Source organism: Notechis scutatus, chromosome 8 (assembly GCF_049901735.1).
Source record: "Notechis scutatus isolate UNSWTSFEM ecotype Mainland chromosome 8, rNotScu1.2, whole genome shotgun sequence".
In the NCBI taxonomy this organism is placed as follows: domain Eukaryota; kingdom Metazoa; phylum Chordata; class Lepidosauria; order Squamata; family Elapidae; genus Notechis; species Notechis scutatus.
Genome location: NC_142016.1, coordinates 19,573,339 through 19,592,283, shown reverse-complemented (window position 1 = coordinate 19,592,283; position 18,945 = coordinate 19,573,339). Strand labels below are relative to the sequence as shown.

Sequence of the window (18,945 nt, the reverse complement as noted above, 5' to 3'; positions counted from 1 at the left end):
GCGTTTTCTGCAGGGCATTTGCAAAGCCTACGTCAGGGTTCCGACCAATGCCCTAATAAAACCAGGAGCCTCAACCCATTTAGCAAGAAAAATCCATGCATTTATTAGGAGCGCCATGTCGGCACCAATTCAGCAAAGCCAGCTCTGATTTCACCCAATTCACGCCTTGCCTCCGACCCTGTTGCCCCCTCCCCCACAAGGTGTGTCACCAGTCACATTCCCCAACGAAGCAATTTCGCGGGTTGTAGAAGTCACTCCCTTCGACCTTTGCTGGTCTCTGTGGAGATTTCAGGCAGCTAGGGAGTGTTTTGTTTTGACTGGGGTGTGAATTCCTTGGTGCAGCTGCGAGGCACAATTTCCCATCCGCCGCACCTTATGGCAACCCGGGAGCAGGTCAGGAAAGCTTCGTGAGTTGACAGCCTATTTAACTCCCAGCAACCAACAACAAAACTGTTCGGTGTTTCTATGATTAGTAGGGGAAAACAGAATGCATTAACTCTTGTTTGTATTATTCGTTCTTTAGGGAAAACAGGAACACCTGGAGGAAAAAAAAGCTGTGAGTATGTTGGAAAGATGCTACATTGGCAATTGACATACAAGGGTAGCTCTATCATAAAGGGACGCAAGCATCTCAGTCATGAGGGAGGAGAATGATGACAAGCCTTTGAGGTTCTTATCCACTAAGCCATCCTTTTCCTGCTTCATTCTCTGTTGGGAATACAAGTCTCCAAAATTCAACCTGGCGTGGATTATTTGAAGCCATTAGACCAGGGGTCCCCAACCGCCGGGCCGCGGACCGGTACCGGGCCGCGGAACAAGCCTTACTGGGCCGCTGGTTGCTGGGCGCCGCCATCTTTTTGGTAAAAAAGCAATTTTTCGTCAAAAAGATGGCGGCGCCAGCGCTGGGTGAGCTTTTCCGGGTAGAAAGCCATTTCTACCCGAAAAAGCTCACCAGAAGCTAGCGCCGCCATTTTTGACGAAAAATCACTTCCGATGACGTCACCGGAAGTGATTTTCAAAAAAAAATGGCGGCGCCCAGCTGACGCCGGAACCGGGCCGCGGCGTCGAAAAGGTTGGGGATCCCTGCATTAGACAATAGAATAGAATAGAATAGAATAGAATAGAATAGAATAGAATAGAATAGAATAGAATAGAATAGAATAGAATAGAATAGAATAGAATACAATAGAATACAATAGAATACAATGCGGAATAGAATGGAATATAAAATAAAATAGTAAATAGAACAAAATGCAGAATAGAAAATAAAATAAAAAAGAGAAAAGAGAATAGAATTTAGAATAGAATAGAATGCAGAATGCAATAGAATAGAAAATAAAAAGTAGAAAAGAGAAGAGAAGAGGAAAAAACAGGAAAAAAGAGAAAAGAGAATAGAATGCAGAATAGAATGCAGAATATAATAGAATAGAAAATATAAAGTAGAAAAGAGAAGAGAAGAGAAAAGAGAGAAAAGAGAATAGAATGCAGAATAGAATAGAATAGAATAGAATAGAATAGAATAGAATAGAATAGAATAGAATAGAATAGAATAGAATAGAATAGAATAGAATAGAATTTAGAACAGAACAGAACAGAACAGAACAGAACAGAACAGAATAGAATAATATTTTATTTGGCCAAGTGTGATTAGACACACATGGAATTTGTTTCCAGTCCAGAAGCTCTCAATGTACACGCAAAGCAACAGAGTAATAAGAATCATAATAATGATACCAATAAGATAAATCATTCTCCTCCAAATATATTGGATGGGCTGAGTTCACTATGGAGGCTGCTGGGACTTGTAGTAGTTTCTCACTTGTACTTGATTCCCACTTCCCCTTTTTAACAGGAACTCCAGGAGGTTGCTGCTTCTCGTTTAAAACCTGTGCCAGGATCAAATAACCTTCTGGTAAGTGTCAAAAATGTTACACTAATATCTCTTTAAGTTGTATAATTGAGCACAAACCAAGGCGTTTTACTCTAAGGTGGTTTCTGGGCCTACAACTTGCAGACAGACGCTACAAGACTAGTATTTATCCTTTGGTCTATTCTGCAAGGCAACCCATCCACTCCCCTCAATACTTAGGATGGAACAAAGCATGGTGGGAAGCTCAGGATGACTGGTCAAAGTTTTTATTGCCTTCTGCAACACTTTATCAATGCCTTCCTGCTGCTCCTTCCTTCCTAGTCTAGAAAAACAACTGAAAAAGTCTGCAATATAATGAGAAGTCAGGGAGGCCCCCCACAAGGATGGTTGTATAATAAAAGGCAGGAGGTTAACAACCATCACTTCATCACCATTTATTGTGGTTCGCCGGCAGCCGGTGCAGATGACAGAGGTATCAGACAGTGAGGAAGAAAGGGGACCAGTCAGGGAGTCTGGCGAGGACTTGGACAAGGGTCCTGCATCCAATGCAGGGATGGGGCCAGGGCCATCTGAGAGTGGGGTGCTGTCTTCAGAGCCTTCGGAGTCTGGCAGCAGTGAGGCAGAGTGTTAAGTTCGGCAGGTCGGACTCATAGAGACGAGAGACTCAGATTAAGTGAACAACAGCTCTTTATTTAACAGGCTAGTTCTGAGTAAAAAACAGCACTCGCGGCGGCTCTTCTTATAGAGCTAGCCGCGGCTAGGCGGCCAATGACATCGCTTTGAGTTTCCCGTGATTGGTTTCATCCAATCACGGTAGACTCCTAGCAAACCAATCACAGCCGTCCTGACTGTCCAATCACGTAGCAGTCTTTGTGGACCAATAGGAATGCAGGGTTTCAAGCCTGCTAATATGGAACACAGAGGACCCAGGAGAGCCTGTTCCCAGTGCCTGTGTGTGTGTAGAGGTGCTAGAAGGCGAAAGCAGCTGAAACAAAAGGGGCGATTCAGGAGTAAGGCTGGGAGGTGATTGTGCCTCCCATAAGGGATAAAAATCAGTCCTCAATGACAAGAAGCTTTGCAGGAAGCAAAGCAGTTCAGTCATTTCTTCATTTCTTCATGAAGCTCTGTACTCTGGTCAGCTTTTCTCTGGGTTTTTGGGTTGGCTTACGTTAGCCTTAATTGGACTTCCGGGTTTTTTGGCAGCATTCTACAGCACTGAAAAGCGTGCTTTTATCTGGAGGAACTGCGTGTGATGAGTTTTGGTTGGAAATGCAAGTAATTCCCAACGTCACATTAAAATAGGTTTTACTTTTAAATTCAGTTTGTGTTTTATTACGTTTGACAAAGCCCGGGTCAGAACACCATTCATCTAAAGCAGGACTCTCCAAACTTGGCAACTTTAGGACTTGTGGACTTCAACTTCCAGAATTGCTCAGCACAGCTGGCTGAGGAATTCTGGGAGTTAAAGTCCACAAGTCTTAAGGTTGCCTTGATCTACAGGAAATTCAAGACCTTACTCAATTCATGAGAATTTCTCCAGAAATCTCTTTTCCTTTGAAGGAACTTGGACAAAGAAACCAATTTCCTTTGTACCAAAACAGTAGGGGAAAAGAAGGCAATTTTCCCACAAGGCCTTAAAAAAAACCTGATGAACTCCCAGAAACTTCTGTTTCTAGGATTACTAGAAAAAAACCAGAATTTATTAACTGTTCTTTTATTGTTATTTTTATTTAGAAACATGTACTTTTGGTGAAAAGAGATGCTGTAAGTATGCTGAAGGATGTTACATTGGCAAATGATAAACATGTTTAGCCCAGTGGTGGGATTCAAATATTTTTACTACCAGTTCTGTGGGCATGGCTTGTTGGGTGTGTCATGGTTTGTTGGGTGTGGCAGGGGAAGGATACTGTAAAAATCCCCATTCCCTCCCCACCCCACTAACCTGCTTTCCAGCTCCGTTCTCCTGTGCTGGGCAACCAAAGAAGACCCAGCCGATCAGCTGGGACTCAATGGGAGGCAGAGAATAGATGGGGGCAGGGCCAGTCAGAGGTGATATTTGCCGGCTCTCCAAACTACTCAAAATTTTCACTACCGGTTCTCCAGAACTGGTCAGAACTTGCTAAATACCACCTCTGGTTTAGCCCTGTCATTGGGTAAAATGAGACAAACTTCTCAGCCAGAACAGAGGAGAAAGATGGCACAACTCTGAGGTTCTTACCCATTCGGCCATCCTTCTCCTACTTGATGCCTTCCAACTGTACTAGGAATACAAGTCTCCAAAACTCCACCTGGTGAGGCTTATTTATAGAGTCATTATTAGATAGTGAAAACTAGCCCCTCCCAGTCTTCTTATCTACCAGTGTGTTGATGAGCTGAGTTCACTGTGAAAGTTGATGGGACTTGTAGTTTATCACAACTGAAAAATGATATGTTGGATAAGTCCCAGAAGTGCTTTTTCAAAAGGAAACAGGACTTTCCTGGTTCTTCAGTTCTTGGATGAGAGGTGAAATGTTTTTGAGAGGGGAAAAGATGCAATAAAGTTTAGATGCCTTTTGAAAAAGCACCTTTGGCACAACCGTGACCTTGATGATTGAGAATCTCCATAGACATTAAGTTGGAGAAGGTTCACAAGACTATAAAACAGAAGGGCATAATTGGATCCCAATGCCACCCCTGAAGAATCTTGGAGATAGTTCCCAGAGCTTTCCAAATTGACTTGCTTTATTTGGTAAGTTTTACTATTGAGGGGAAAGTCATCAAACCCCCTGATTAGAGAGCAATGATATTGATTCTATTTATTTTTAATGACCTACAAATGTAAAAAGTGGTTCTGCTTTGTTGCCTTGGCCCCAACTACTCATTTCTCTTTCGAATGCAATCCTCGATGTATGCTTGCAAGGCTAGATTTGGCTTTTTGCCTGAGGAAAAAGATGATTACCTTTTCATTTCAGACAAGTCCAACTCTCCTTGCAAATGGATACTCTTGCCTGTTTGTTTTTTAGCCTGAACAAATGAATCAAGGTGAAGGTGAAAATGAGCAGGAAGCAGGAAGAGGAAAAGGAAAAGGAAAAGGAAAGGGGAAAGGAAAAGGAAAAGGAAAAGGAAAAGGAAAAGGAAACGGAAGAGGGAAAGGGAAAGGAAAAGGAAAAGGACAAGGAAAAGGAAAAGATGTCCAGGTAAGAAAAGGGGTTAAATCCAAAAAAGACCCATCTATCTATCATTCCCATATCTTCTAGCTTTGATCCTCTGCTGTGCCACAAACAACCCAGAACCAATGTTTAAAACAAACTCCCAAATGTAGCTTATGCTGTAAATGCAGCAACTTGGTCTTTAATTAACCTGGTTAGGTATATTTGAGCAAACCCAGTTGGGCAGCAAGCTGCAGATGCAATTTATTGTATTCCCCTCCCTTGCGGGCATTATAATTCTCAGCTTGTCTAGCAAGGATGACTGAACTGCTACTATGCAGTTATTGAAAGTCAGGTTTGTCTGATCATAGATAAATATCAGGATGGACTAACGCCTCTATTTTTCTAGGATGAACCAATGCAACAGGATGGCCAAGAGTAAGCACTACTGGTAAGTTTTCTAATACAATATCAGTTCCCAAACATTCATGTCCAAGGAACTTCTGTCTTTTCTTACTGAAGGTTAAGATTGAATTGCAATCTCCAATTTCCAGGGTAGCAACAATTTTCAAGGCATGAGCCATCTTGGTTAATCACTGGCATACGACACTGCCCCCTAAACCAGGCAAAAATTAGATAGAAATGTGAAGAAACCTATAGGCTACCCTTCTCCATTGTTCTTTCTTGCTAAAGTCCCACTGAACGTTAACACTCGCCTAGCACTGAAACTTAATGAACTCACATTTTAATGGCAAGCCAGCCACCACATTCCTTTGGTATCTGGGGTGGGTATTCTGGGGTTTTGCAGAAGCAGGGGATACCCATGGGCTGAGTTGCCCATGCCTTCTTGCCACGAAAATGTTTCAAAATGCAAGAAGAACCTTTTTAGCTGGGGAATTGTGAGCTCATGGAAAAGGGCCTTCAGCTCTTTGGAATCACGAGCTAGACATGGACCGAATTTGCTCCACTCAGTGGTGGGCTGCAACCAGTGTAACAACCGGCTTGTTTTGCACATGAGTGTGCCTAAGGCACTTGCACACAGCACTGAAAATGGAGCATTTAGAAGCTCAGCTGCTCACCTTCCAAGTCAGCAATGTAAGTAGAACAGCAAGGGGAGGGGAATCCGTTGTGCTACACGATTGAGATGAGCTAGAAAGCAGGAAATCGTCGGAACTACTGGTTCGCCTGACCCGTTCTGAACCGGCAGGAGCCCACCACTGGCTCCACTGTGTTGGTTGTGCTCTCGGTCATCTGATCCTTTCTGTTCGTCCAGGTGCTGCCAATGTCGCAAGGAAGGCCAAGCTGTTGATCAAGCTCCTCCTTTCCTCCTAATTAGAAGCGATCATTCACTGGATGAATTGTACCCAAAAGCAGGGCTGGTGGTGGTGGGAGTAGTGACTTTATTTCTGTCTACTGGGTTTAGGGACCTTTCAATGACAATAAAGTAAGTGTATCATCCGTTCTTGTCCTTTTATGATTTCAAGCAGGGGTGGGATCCTACCGGCATAACAACCGGTTCGGTGAGCTGCGCGTGCATGCGCACTGTTTAACAAATTACCAGCTCCGAGAAGCATTCACCTTCTCCTGCTAATGAGCGGCACTCAGCTGTGCCGGACAAAGCAGCTGAGGAGGAAAAAGCAGGGGGGGAAAAAGCACAGCCTAGAGCCCGGGTGGGCCAAACAGAAGACCAGGATATATATATTTTTTAAACAAATTTTATTAATTTTAAAGACAAACAAACCATCATTAACCATTAAATACATAAACCTCTTTCCATTATAAATTTTACAAGTTGAATAAAACATTATTTTATACCACATAATTCTGTTTTACACCATTTCCATATGAACATACAAATATCTCTTATCAAATTTCTCCTTAATTCTCTTTACTCTTATTCAATTTCATTATTATTATTATTTTTCTCTATATTTATCCAATTTGTAATTATCATCTATTTCTCTCTGACTTGGTTACCGTTATTCTCATCCTACATTCCTCCAAGGTTTTATTAATTCTCCCACATACATAAACACACAAAACACAAAAATATAAAACGTCTTTTAAGAAAGTAACTTGGCCCCAGATACCTCTCTCTTTATGGACTTCAATTAAGTTCATGCTCATCTTATATGCCATTACCTATTTTATTTACCATTCTATATCTTCTATATAGCTTCTCCCCACATTTCACTCTTCTTAATTCTATTTTATTTAATTCCCTTTAATTTAAGTCATTATATTTGTATCTTTTGTCCATTCTTTCCAAATTATCCATTTGTCTCATTCCCTATAGTAAAAAAAAAAAAGAGGATTTCTCCTGAAATCACTAATCAGAGTATGATGCCTTTCTATCATCCCCCTAAATTAACATTTAAAATAACATCTAATACCCAATCTTATTCTGCTTAGTACATTCTATCTACTAACTTTTAAAAAGAAAAATAATAAATCCAAAATGATTAAATACATAATTAAATAATAAATCTAAATATTGAATCTTGTAACATTCCAATTATCTTTTTCAAAAACAAATGTTACAATAATAAATTTATAATAACATCAACACCATAGTCAATTAAACTCTTTAATTAAACTCAATATTCTAAGCATTCCCTTTAATATTTTATTAAATTTTAAAATCTATCATTACTAAACACTTCAATATTTTAATCTCTTATTAATTCTTATAACATTCTAGTTTTCTATTTCTAATACAAATGCTACAGTACCATCTTATGTACCTTGCAGAGTCCCTTTTAAAAAAATTATACATTACCCTTTGTCCCTAAAAAAAATTCCTTTTTTCCCCATCTTTTATCAAACCTTTGTGGCTTTTTCCCCCTTTTCCCTTCCTTTCTTATCCCACCTGGCCTTCTTACCTCCCCTCCCCTCCTAACCTCTGCCTTGTTAGCTTCCTTTCTCTGTTGTATTCCTTTTTTCTTTTGCTTTCTAACATTGTATTGATTTTGCATCTTATTTTTCTCTTTCTTGGGTGTTTTTTTTTTTGAGTCTTAAGTCCTTCATTTTCCTTCCTCTCTTTCTCCTTTCTTTCTTAATTAAGTTTTGGGATTCATTAAAGATGGCATCTTCTTCTTCTTCTTCTGCTACCTCCATCTGTTGTTGTGTTTGTTGATAAATAGCAAGCGCCATTTCTAAAAAGAGAAAGGCTTCTTTCACAGCGTCCTTGCCTTCTTTTTTTATTTTTCCATATTCTTTTCTCAGTTCATCAACAATCTTTTCTTTTTTTTTTCCTTTTCTTCTTAAAACAACCAAGATATTTCAAAAGTTAGAACAGTCCCAAAGTCCCAAAGTCATCAATCAGTCCAAGCCAAAACAAAGTTCTCACTTTCTCTTCCTGGGGTAATATTAATTAAAAAAAAAGAAAAGCCCAATCTGTATTTTAAAGTCTTATTGCAATAAATTTCAGTCTTCAAATCCTTAAGGCATCTCCTCCAACAAGATCTTGATATATATTTTTTTGTCCTCTCCCTTCCCACTTATCACAAAAAGCCAAATTTTTTACCTTCTATAAAAAGACAGGTTTCTCAATATCCATTTGTTGATTCCATAGGGAAGGAGAGTAAAACTTTCCTTTTCAGCACCTCAAATTTGCCGCTTGTAATTCTCTTCTGAAAATAAAGTATCATTCAAAAAGCCATAGTTTTCAGGATGTTAAATGTATCTTAAAGTCCTGGGTCAGCCAAGAAAAACTTTCTCTTCAAAAACTTTCTCTTCTTCCTCCTGCACAATCTTACCCAGCTGCCGGCTTCTTTGTGGCGGCCATTACAGACCGCCGCTCCACCGTCTTGAGAGAAGGGGGTTTTGCCGGCCGGGGAGGGGGTCTGCAACACCCCCAAACCCCTCTCCAGATCCCCCTATCTTCGGCTGCCCCTGCAGGGCAGCCTTAGCCTCCAAACCTGTCCGGATCGGAGGCACCAAAACGGCTAGCGCCGCAGGGATCGCGCAGTATCGCAAATCCCTGCGGCTACCGAAGCCGACAAACCGGAAGTTCGCCCTTGGCCAGAAGACCAGGATATTGTTGCAGCAAACCGGTTTGGTGTCAGCTGCTCTTCGGAGCTACCGGTTCTATAGAGCTGGACTCAACCAGTAGAATCCCACCCCTGATTTCAAGGCCTATAAATGAGAGAGTCTCAATCACAACAAATATCTACATGACCATCAGCCTCCTCTGCCTTGTAAGCCTAGCATCAGCCTTGGGCCATAGGAAGAGTACAGTGCCACCTTCCCCGGCAGTCAGATTAAACTCTCACTGTTTCTCACCGGAGTGCAACGGCCATGCTGTTGCCACTTCCAGGAGGACACAGGTAGTCCTTGATTTACAGCCATTCATGTAGTGAAGTTATGATGGCATTGAAAAAAAAAAGTGACTTAGGGACTTCCGGTTTGAGCTTCTTCAGCAACAGACCGAAACCTCGTCTCTGTGAGGCTTCAATCCGTGCTCGCCGCTGGAGCGCCCCGAGCTGGCTGGTTTCGGGGCTAGGCCACCCTGTAGAGGTGGTGAAGAGGGGGGAGACTGCCAGCAGGGTTGAGGATCTCTCCTCCCCAGCTGGCCATTACTCCCTTTCCCAAAGGCGGTTGCAGCAGTGGTCAGAAATGGCCACCACAAAGAAGAACTCGACCAGAAAAGAATGTGCAGGAGGAAGATAAGAAGAGAAAGTTTTGGTTGACCAGGTCAAACAGCAAAAGCAACAAATAAGGTACCCTGGAATTGAAACTGTTAAAAAACAATAACATTGTTCCCTAAGAAGATTTTTAAGCTGCGAAGGAGAGAGAAAAGGGAAAAGATTTGGTTTTTTCCTTTTCCTATACTGACAGCTAAGAGACTTAAGCAAGAAATTGGGAAAAAATCCACTTTGACATCAATAGGCATTTAATGCTGAAAATAAAAAGTCAAAGGGATAATAAAGATTTCTGGATAATTAAAAGCTTTTGAAAACAGGAAAGGAGAGGAAGAATAAAAAGGGCAGGATCTGGAAGGGAGGAGACTGCCTGGAATTAAAAAAGAACTTACAGCAAAATCTCAACAAGACTTCCAAAAGATACATTCTAACTGAAATATCGCAACAAAAACCTCAGGAAGAGAAAGTCGAAAAAGAAATAAGAAGATATAACTCGGGACTATCTGGATTACTTGATGATTTCTGGATTCTTGGTTATTGTTTTGAACGACTAAAATCAATCGGGTGGTTGTTTAAAACTTTTTAAAATGGCTCCACTTTTAGAAGAATTGAAAATGGAACTTAAAAAGTATAAAGATGCACAAGAAGGGAGAGGTTCTTTTGGCTTCGTATTTCAGTTTTTAGAAATGGAGATTTGGAATTATGAGAAACAACAAGAAATGCCTGAAGAACAAGAAGATTGCGACAAAGAAGAAGCCATCTTTAATGAACAAGTAATCTTAGATGGGGGGGGGGAGGAAAGGGGAGAAAAAGAATGGAAAGTTTAAAATTGGGAAAAACAACTGCAAAAAAAATTGAGTGAAAAATAAGTATAAAATCAGAAAGCAACAGAAGAGGGAAATGCGGAAGAGAGAATTAGAACTAGAGAGACAAGGGGATAAAAAGGGGAGGGAGAAGATGAGAGGGAAGAAAGAAAGGAAAAGAGGTTATAAAGGACAGAAGCAAAATATAGAGAAACAGGGTCTATTTAGAGATAATGGGTGAAAACTTAATGGAAAAAGGGATTCTGCAAAGGTACATAAGATAGTATGGTTATATTAGAAGCAGAAATAATTTTAGAAAATATGAAACAATGTATGATTAAAATGTCTGATAAAATAGCTATCATAATTCAGTGGAATGCTTGTCAATAAATAAATGTAACAAAAGGTATATTTAATTATTTATAAAACATATGTGAAGAGAAATAAGGGAAAAATTAATTATGGAGATTATATGTGTTTTTAAGGAAGTATGATATTTAATTGAAAAGAAGTGTTAAAGATGTTATGGTTTTAATGATTATTAATGATAGAACTGAACTGGAACAGAATGAGGGTTTATAATTAAATATATTTACAATCTTTCTTTTTTTAAAAAAAGAATATAGTGTGTATTATAAGAATGTGCCAAGCAGAATTTGATTGGAAGTTATGTATATTGAAGGTCATAAACTTAAGGTATATATTGAAGTTTAAATAAGAGTTGAATGGATGTAATTAAAAGATATAAAGGTGTCATACTCTAATTAGTAACTACAGGAGAAAATTTGTTTAATGAGAAAGGATAATATGAAATTGAAACAGAACAGACAAAAGTATAAATATAATGATTTGAATTGAGATGAGATAATCAAAATAAAATTGAGAAAATTAAAAGAGGGGAAAAACTATATAGAAAATGTAAAATAGTATAAGATATGGAATAGAATACAAAAAGGAGCATGAAATTGAGTTTTGTGTCTGTATAAAGAAGTTCAACCCGGGACCATGCTATTTTCAAAAAAGATGTTTAACTTGTATTTTGTGTGTGAAAACCCAAATAAAACTTTATTAAAAAGAAAAAGAAAAAAAAAGTGACTTATGACCGTTTTTTCACACTTAGGACCATTGCAACATCCCCATGGTCAGTGTTCAAAATTTGAGCACTTGGCAAGTGTTTCATAGTTACGGCGAAGGCAGTGTCCCCGGGGTCACGTGATCCTCTTTTGACACTTTCTGACAAGCAAAGTCAACAGGGAAAACCGTATTTATTTAACAGCCATGTTACTAACTTTACAACTGCAATAATTCATTGAACAAGTGTGGCAAGAAAGATTGTAAAATGGATAAAAACTCCAATAGACATTTTGGGCTCAATTGTGAGGAGTACCTATACAACATTAAAGGTAAGAGTTCCCCTCACACATACATGCTAGATGTTTCCAGCTCTAGGGGGTGGTGCTCATATCCATTACAAAGTCGAAGAGCCAGCGCTGTCCAAAGACGTTTCCATGGTCGTGTGGCCAGCATGACTAAACATGCACAGAATGCTGTTACCTTCCCACCAAAGGGATCCCTGTTTTTCTAAGCGCATTTTTTACATGCTTTTGGACTGCTAGGTTGTGTGCTGACCCAGGGCGTGGCACAAAAGCAACAAAAGTCACAAAAGTAGGTAAAGTCCCTTTAATTCCTCCAACTCAGCCCCCAATGTCCAGTTATCATCAGCTGGAGAAAAAAACTCTCCCAAGAACAGTTTTTAAAGGGAAGAAATTCAGTCCGAACCCAAAGTACATATAAATTATAAATAAAAACCAACACAAACCACGCTGCAGCAATTAACGACACAGGGCAGCATAAGGAATTGAAGAACTCAAAAGATAATGAAACACAGTTGGGAGGACGCCAGAACCCAGATAGAACTTGATAAACAAAGATAATGCACGCTTTGCTTCCAGCAAGGTTCTGTACGCAAACATCCTCTCTATCCTGTTTTCCTAGCTGCAGCTAATGAAGGGAATCAGGGCCTTTTTCTCCCCCATAACCCACGTTGCTCCCTTATCCATTCCTCCCTGCGTGCCCTAGGATGCAGAGAGGGTGGGCCTGGGCCTTCCTCTGAATGTCCAGCTGGACTGTGCCCTTCCCCAGTTTCCTCCACAGTCACCGGAGCCACACCCTCACTCCCTGCCAGCTGTTCGACCTCCCCCTTGTAATCAGATTCCAACAGGGACATGACAGGTTGGCAGAAGCTGGGACAGGTAATGGGAGCTCACTCCATTACATGGCACTAGGGATTCAAACCACCGAACTGCCGATCTTTCTGATTGACAAGCTCAGCGTCTTAGCCACTGAGCCACTGCGTCCCTCCTATACAACCTTATGGAAAGTTTAAAAAAGGGAACTAGACAAACTTGTGTCAAATATCTGCTCTCCTTTTTGGGTTTGAAAAGCTTTTTTTTTTTTTTTTTTTTTGCTTCTAAGCATTTGGTTTGGAAAAGCCACAGTAGCGATGGAGTTCCAGGTCCCAAGTATGGCTATTAACTGAGGACTACCTGTGTTTAAGCATTCTTTGATGATTCTCTACTGGGTATTTTTTTCACAAATGACCCATAATTGGGGGTGGAAAGCTTTTGGATCCTGTTGCTCTTATGTTTCACCCTCAATTTTTTTTTCAATCCTTACCCAGAGGATAACTGGGAACACTGAAAAGCAAAATAACCAGGGAGCCAAATTGTCTCCAGAGACTCCCAGTTTCACAGAACTGTTCTCAAACTTGGACGTGTTCTCGGATGTCAGAACAGATAATCAAAATTCTGGGAAACAGCTTGCATGACATACCAGACTGGGAGGTGTCTGTTTAATCCCAAACTAAACCGAGTCTAAACTAAACTTAATCCTTTGGGGTTAATTGATTGAGTCAATTGACATAATTTTCTTCTCCCTTTAATCCAATGAAGGCCAGTGAGTTCCCCAAATCTTTGATGGATGGCTTTTTGACCAATTGGTTTGTGAAGAAAGATATTGGCTTAACTTTCAAATTAATCCATTCTTTTTCTTTTAAAAACTCTGTAATCCCTTGCATTGGGGTAGAGTTGAGGCGACTGAAGGGAGGTGAGCACTTACTGGCTGGATGCCCTTCTTGAACATGAGCATGGAGTTCACAGCAGATATTTTCCTTTTGCTCCCAGAGAGAGAAATATCTGCCCTATCTAGGATCAAACTCATAGCCTCCTGATTGAGTGGGATCCACCCCTAGGCCACCCCTCCAACTCCTTTCAAATTAATCCATAAAATCATTTTAATCAGTGGTGGGATTCAAATAATTTCATAACCGGTTCTCTCCCCTAATGATTTCTTCCAACAACCAGTTCACCAAACTGCTCAGAAAATTAACAACTGGTTCTCCCGAAGTGGTGCAAACTGGCTGAATCCCACCACTGATGTTAATCCACAGGATGCTTTTAATCCATTGGATTGTAAAATAGATTAAGTAGGTAATAAATTCACATGGAGGCACAACTGTTGTTCTGCAAGGTACATTGATTAAGTCATGTTACTTTATTTGCAAGAAGAAGCTTCTGTACAGTTGGTACCAGATAAAGGTTCGACACCAAGTTAAAAAAGAATCATTTGAGTCAGCGATGATATCCTTGATGAAAAGTCTGGGCAGAGACCATCTGGACCAGTGGGGGTAGGTTTTTAGTACTATAAAGAAAAAAATAAAACATTTTAAAGTGTTTGAATATCATGAGATTCTTAAGTTTAGTTTAGTTCAGTTTATTATCACTGTACCTTGTACAATGAAATTAAATGTCATCTTCAGTGTACATTTATTATTATCAATAAGATCTACACACAATAATTAATTTCTCATTTGTAGAGAAGGAAGCACTTGGTAACATCTGGAGTTTCCTATAGATAACAAGTAAAACATTGTGGTTGTGCAATGTATATAGCCTGAAATTGTTGATGCTGGAGACAAACGGCTCCATATCTGATTAGGAACGTCCCAGTAGAAGCAGTATTCTAAACCAGGTAGATACCCGATCCGTTTCAACAAGGAAGTTGTTATATTTGTTATATTTGTCAATGCTGCTCCCTGATACCCAGCCCTGGTTTCATAACAAAATGAATATTATTTTATGCAAAATCCAGATGCCTAATTCATGATTGATCCCATAGCAGAAAGGGACTTTGGCCAGAATTGAAAACTGGGATCTTACCAGTAGGAAGCTACATAACAGAATTAAGCCTTTAACAGAAAGGTTCAGAATTATACAAACTTACCACAATTTCGGGTCCATTATAGGAATTCTGCAATACAAAAATAAATACAGAAAAGTGAGGAGAAAATCAGAACATTGTTTTTATACCAACTTTTTGATTTAAAAAAAAAAGTTCTATCCAAGCTGCAGTATAGACCCTCTTGAGATTGTTGAATTATAAAGTACCTCAAAAACTTGAAGAGGAAGAGGAATAAAAGATATCTCATTCTGAATTTAAACAACATATTAAAAAAGGTAAAGCTTCCCCTCGCACATACGTGCTAGTCATTTTCGGCTCTAGGGAGCAGTACTCATCTTCGTTACAAAGCCGAAGAGCCAGCGCTGCCCAAAGATGTCTCCGTGGTCACGTGGCCAGCATGACTAAACACCGAAGGCACGCGGAGCGCTGTTCCCTTCCCACCAAAGTGGTCCCTATTTTTCTACTTGCATTTTTTACATGCCTTCGAACTGCTAGGTTGGCAGAAGCTGGGACAAGTAATGGGAGCTCACTCCATTATGCGGCTCTAGGGATTCGAACCACTGAACTGCTGACCTTTCTGATTGACAAGCTCAGTGTCTTATACACTGAGCCACTGCGTCCCTTGGAAACAACATATTAGACCAGGCTGAAATGAAATGAACTATGATTTAGTATGCTGAGAGAAAGGCCATCCGTTGTCTTATTATAGGTCTAAATAAGGTTATCATGCAAATCAATAAACGACTTGATCAGCAACCATCCAAAGTTACAAAGGCACTGAACAAAGGGGGACTTACAATTGTTCCTCTAGTTTTGCCTGTTGCAGCATTACCATAATCACGTGATCGCAATTTGGGTGCTTGGCAACCAGCTCATAATGATGGTGTCACAACATCCCACGGTCATGGGTCACCATTTGGGACCTTCATAGCTGAGAAGCAAAGTCAATGGGAAAGCCAGAAAGTGGTCACAGAGGGTGATCACATGACATTACGCCTAATGACCGCATAGGGTTCATTGAATGATGGCAACCCTAACTATGGCAACTGCTGTCATAATTTGAAATGATTACATGAAGTTGCATTTATGACTGTGTCACTTAACGATGGAGTTGCCATCCCAATTACTTATTGGTATGGAAGGACTGCCTGGAATGTCCCAAAGGTGCTTTTTTCAAGAGGCAACTGGACTTTCTGGGTTTTCTTTGAAGACGGTCTGCTTCTCATCCAAAAAGCAATAGAACAAGATTCTAAGTCCATCTGCATTTAAAAGACAGAGGCCACTCTTTTAAAGACAGCAAAGTCCACATTTTGGACAGAGAGGACTGCTGGTTTGAAAGAGCGGTCAAAGAGGCCATCTATGTCAAAATTGAAGAGCCCTTCTCAAAAGAGGGAGAGGGATATGACATTATCTATCTCCAGATAGAGTCCTTTCAACAGTTCCAAGAAGGCTCCACACCCATTTGCACCACTCAGGTGACCCTGAGGACACAGATAAACCTCCAGGTGGCCTCAAGGACTGTGAATGACCAGCTGTCTGCAAGGAGTATAAATTCCCCACCATCCAGTCAGAGCTGAAGAAGCTTCTTGGATGAGAAGCAAAACGTCTTCAAAGATAAACCAGAAAGTCCAGTTGCCTCTTGAAAAAAGCACCTTTGGTACAACCATGACCTGGATGATCAAGAATCTCCACAGACCGCCTATAATATGATTCTTTGAGAAGAATGAGATCTGAGAACATTGTTATTAGTTTTTTTTTTTTTCTTAATTCAGATTTTACATGCTCTGTAAACCAAGCCATACAGTAGTTTTCTGTCTGAGACCAGTCTGGTGTGGGAAAGAAGAGGAAACGGTGATTAGTGAGTATTTGCAGAATGAAAACAAATGTTTTGGACATAATAAAATAAAATTCCAAACAATTATGGTTAATATGGAGGGGATGAGTTAGTAGGAAGCTTTTCTTTAAAATATTAGCCATCCAAAGACCACTGTTGTGTGGAACTGGCCAAGTGAAATCACCAGGCGGGGCAGGACTGAAAACAGATAGTTAATCAACATGGTAACAGGCCACTATAGCATACCATATATGTGGAAAGAAACCACTTTGCGAAGAGGTTCTAAATATTTATTCTGGGCTTCTGAAAGATTGAGAGTCCAAAGACATGGCTCACAATCTGTTCTTGTCATCATTGTCAGCCATTCAGTTGTGTCCGACCTCGGCCACTCTATGGATCAGTGTTCTCCATGCCCCTCTGACTTGCACTACCTCCTTCAGATCCGTCATGGTCATCCCAGTGTCATCATCTTTTATAGTGTCCAGCCAATGGGTACTAGGGCAATCCCTTTCCATTTTTTTTTCCACTGATCACTCCCAGCATGACTTGACTTTTCAAGTGAGTCACCTCCCACAACATGACCAAAGTACGAGAGCCTCTGTTTGTTGATCTTGGCTTCAAGTGATATTTTGGGTCTAGGACTTCTTTGTTATTTTTGCAGTCCGTGGGGTGCATAATAGTTGCCACCAGCACTGCAGTCCAAAGGAGTCCAGTTCTAGGATGCCTTTGAACTGTGGTGAACCTGTTCCAGGATTGCGTGAATCTGTTCTAGGACTACACAAAACTGTATAATTTGTGGATCTCTGACATCTAGTGTTGAAAGTGGGACTTCACAACACTGGCTCTTAACCATTCACACTACTTACCATTAGGAGCGAGATATATAGAAAGCAATGTTTCTCAACCTTAGCTACTTTAAGAGGTGTGGACTTCCAGAATTCTTCAGCAAGCCATGCTGAGTGGGGAATTTGGGTAATAGGAATCCTTCCTATTACCTATCTCTTCCAACTTATAACTGTAACTGTGTTGCTTGTATCGTTACAATTTACTATTTTGTTTTATTTGTTCCTTAGTATGATTTGGTTGCTTATTAGTAACCTATGACTATCACTAAGTGTTGCATCATATGATTCTTGATGAATGTATTTTTATTTTTTTCTTTATGTACACTGAGTGCTTATGCACCAAAGACAAATTCCTTGTGTGTCCAATCACACTTGGCCAATAAAGAATTCTATTCCATTCTACTGAAATCTATACATCTTAAAATTATCAAATTGAGAAAGACTGAGATAGAAACTCAGATCCTGTCTAGGTTCTCAATTTATGTCTAACCTATTCTCCTCCTTCCTGTCTTTGTCTCCTAAGCAAACACACATAGGTATGCCTTCTTGAATCTCCTTGCTAAGATGTAGCTCCAGATATTAAGACTTTCTTCTTCCTTCCTATAGATAAATCTTCTTTCCATTAAAATGACAAGACCGTTTGAGGGTCTTTGAGAGGCTGGATCCTCCTCCTCTCTCTCTCTCTAAGAAGACAAAACACATTCTCCACCACTTACCCCATTGTCATTGAAGCTGTTGTCGCCAACCTTATTGTTATCAAAGCTTCCGCCATTCTAAAAATAGAGCACAAGAACATATGTTAGTGTTTCATCGTCAGCTGTAGGTTGACTTTGAGGAATAACTATTTATTTACTTATACATTTCAACTGAGATGAGCAAACAGGAATAGGACCATCACGTGATACCTTTGAGAACTGCCAAAATATAGACAGTCAGCAGAACTCATTTTAAATGGTGATCCTTCCCTCTAAAGAGTAGGCAGTTGAGGTGCCATGTAGAGATACTCCTCAACTTACAGCAGTTCATTGAATGACCTTTCAAAGTTAGAACGGCACTGAAATTTAACTGGCCTTAAATGCAAGCTACTCAATGCAAGAAGCCTTGTGAATAAAATACCTGAATTTCTCCTCTTACTAAATATGGCTAAATTCGACATATTTGTCTGTGAAACATGGCTCCACGCATCACTCCCTGACTCCATTACCTCAGTAATAGACTATCATGTTTACCGATCAGATCATGAAATCTGTAGAGGAGGTAGTGTTGCTATCTTCTATAAAAAGTCCCTACATTTAAAAAACATCCAAGTTATCCAGGAGCTTGCTATTCCTGAAACCATCATCTGTGAACTGTCCTTAAATATCATATTTCGGTTCTTACTATGTTACAGAGCCCCTGATTATGACATCAAACATGCAAACAAGCTAAATACACTACTAGCATGGGCAGCATCCTGCCCACACGCTTTTATCTTTCTTGGTGACTTCAATATACCTCATATTAACTGGACCCTTAACGAATGTACAACTGAACCCACACATGCAACCTTCTACAACGCAGTAACAAATCTGGGACTAGAACAA

At 40.1% G+C, this 18,945-nt stretch overlaps 1 protein-coding gene and 2 long non-coding RNA genes across 15 annotated transcripts in view; 2 read left to right on the top strand and 1 right to left on the bottom strand.

Moving 5' to 3' along the window:
* The window catches only part of LOC113425922 (uncharacterized), a 169,035-nt gene that overhangs the window by 5,163 nt on the left and 144,927 nt on the right, over nucleotides 1–18,945 (top strand). For 2 of the 7 annotated variants that reach the window (XR_015750507.1, XR_015750506.1), the window contains exon 3: nucleotides 524–773. The exons of 2 other annotated variants lie outside the window; for them this stretch is intronic. This is a non-coding gene — a long non-coding RNA (uncharacterized LOC113425922). Of the gene's footprint in view, nucleotides 1–523; nucleotides 774–1,852; nucleotides 1,913–16,110; nucleotides 16,592–18,945 lie in introns of those variants that run through there. 3 more of the 7 variants (XR_015750508.1, XR_015750511.1, XR_015750510.1) reach the window with 3 other exon arrangements.
* On the top strand, nucleotides 3,512–6,456 carry LOC148129930 (uncharacterized). Of its 2 annotated transcripts, none has more exons than XR_015750504.1 (4): nucleotides 3,512–3,634; nucleotides 4,873–5,040; nucleotides 5,408–5,449; nucleotides 6,272–6,456. It is a non-coding gene; the product is annotated as an uncharacterized LOC148129930 (long non-coding RNA). The 2 variants fall into 2 exon arrangements; XR_015750505.1 differs by having other exon boundaries at nucleotides 4,873–5,046.
* Nucleotides 13,959–18,945, bottom strand: part of LOC113425926 (free fatty acid receptor 3-like) — a 53,050-nt gene continuing 48,063 nt past the window's right edge. For 3 of the 6 annotated variants that reach the window (XR_015750501.1, XM_087970977.1, XM_026688234.2), the window contains 3 exons: nucleotides 18,079–18,135; nucleotides 14,726–14,752; nucleotides 13,959–14,143 (listed from right to left, as the gene is read on the bottom strand). Coding sequence is in view for 2 of the 6 variants with exons in the window: in XM_087970977.1 (XP_087827103.1) it covers nucleotides 14,138–14,143; nucleotides 14,726–14,752; nucleotides 18,079–18,135 (90 nt within the window). In the remaining 4 variants the exon portion in view is untranslated. Of the gene's footprint in view, nucleotides 14,144–14,725; nucleotides 14,753–14,889; nucleotides 15,186–18,078; nucleotides 18,136–18,478; nucleotides 18,764–18,945 lie in introns of those variants that run through there. The other 3 variants (XR_015750502.1, XR_015750499.1, XR_015750500.1) reach the window with 3 other exon arrangements.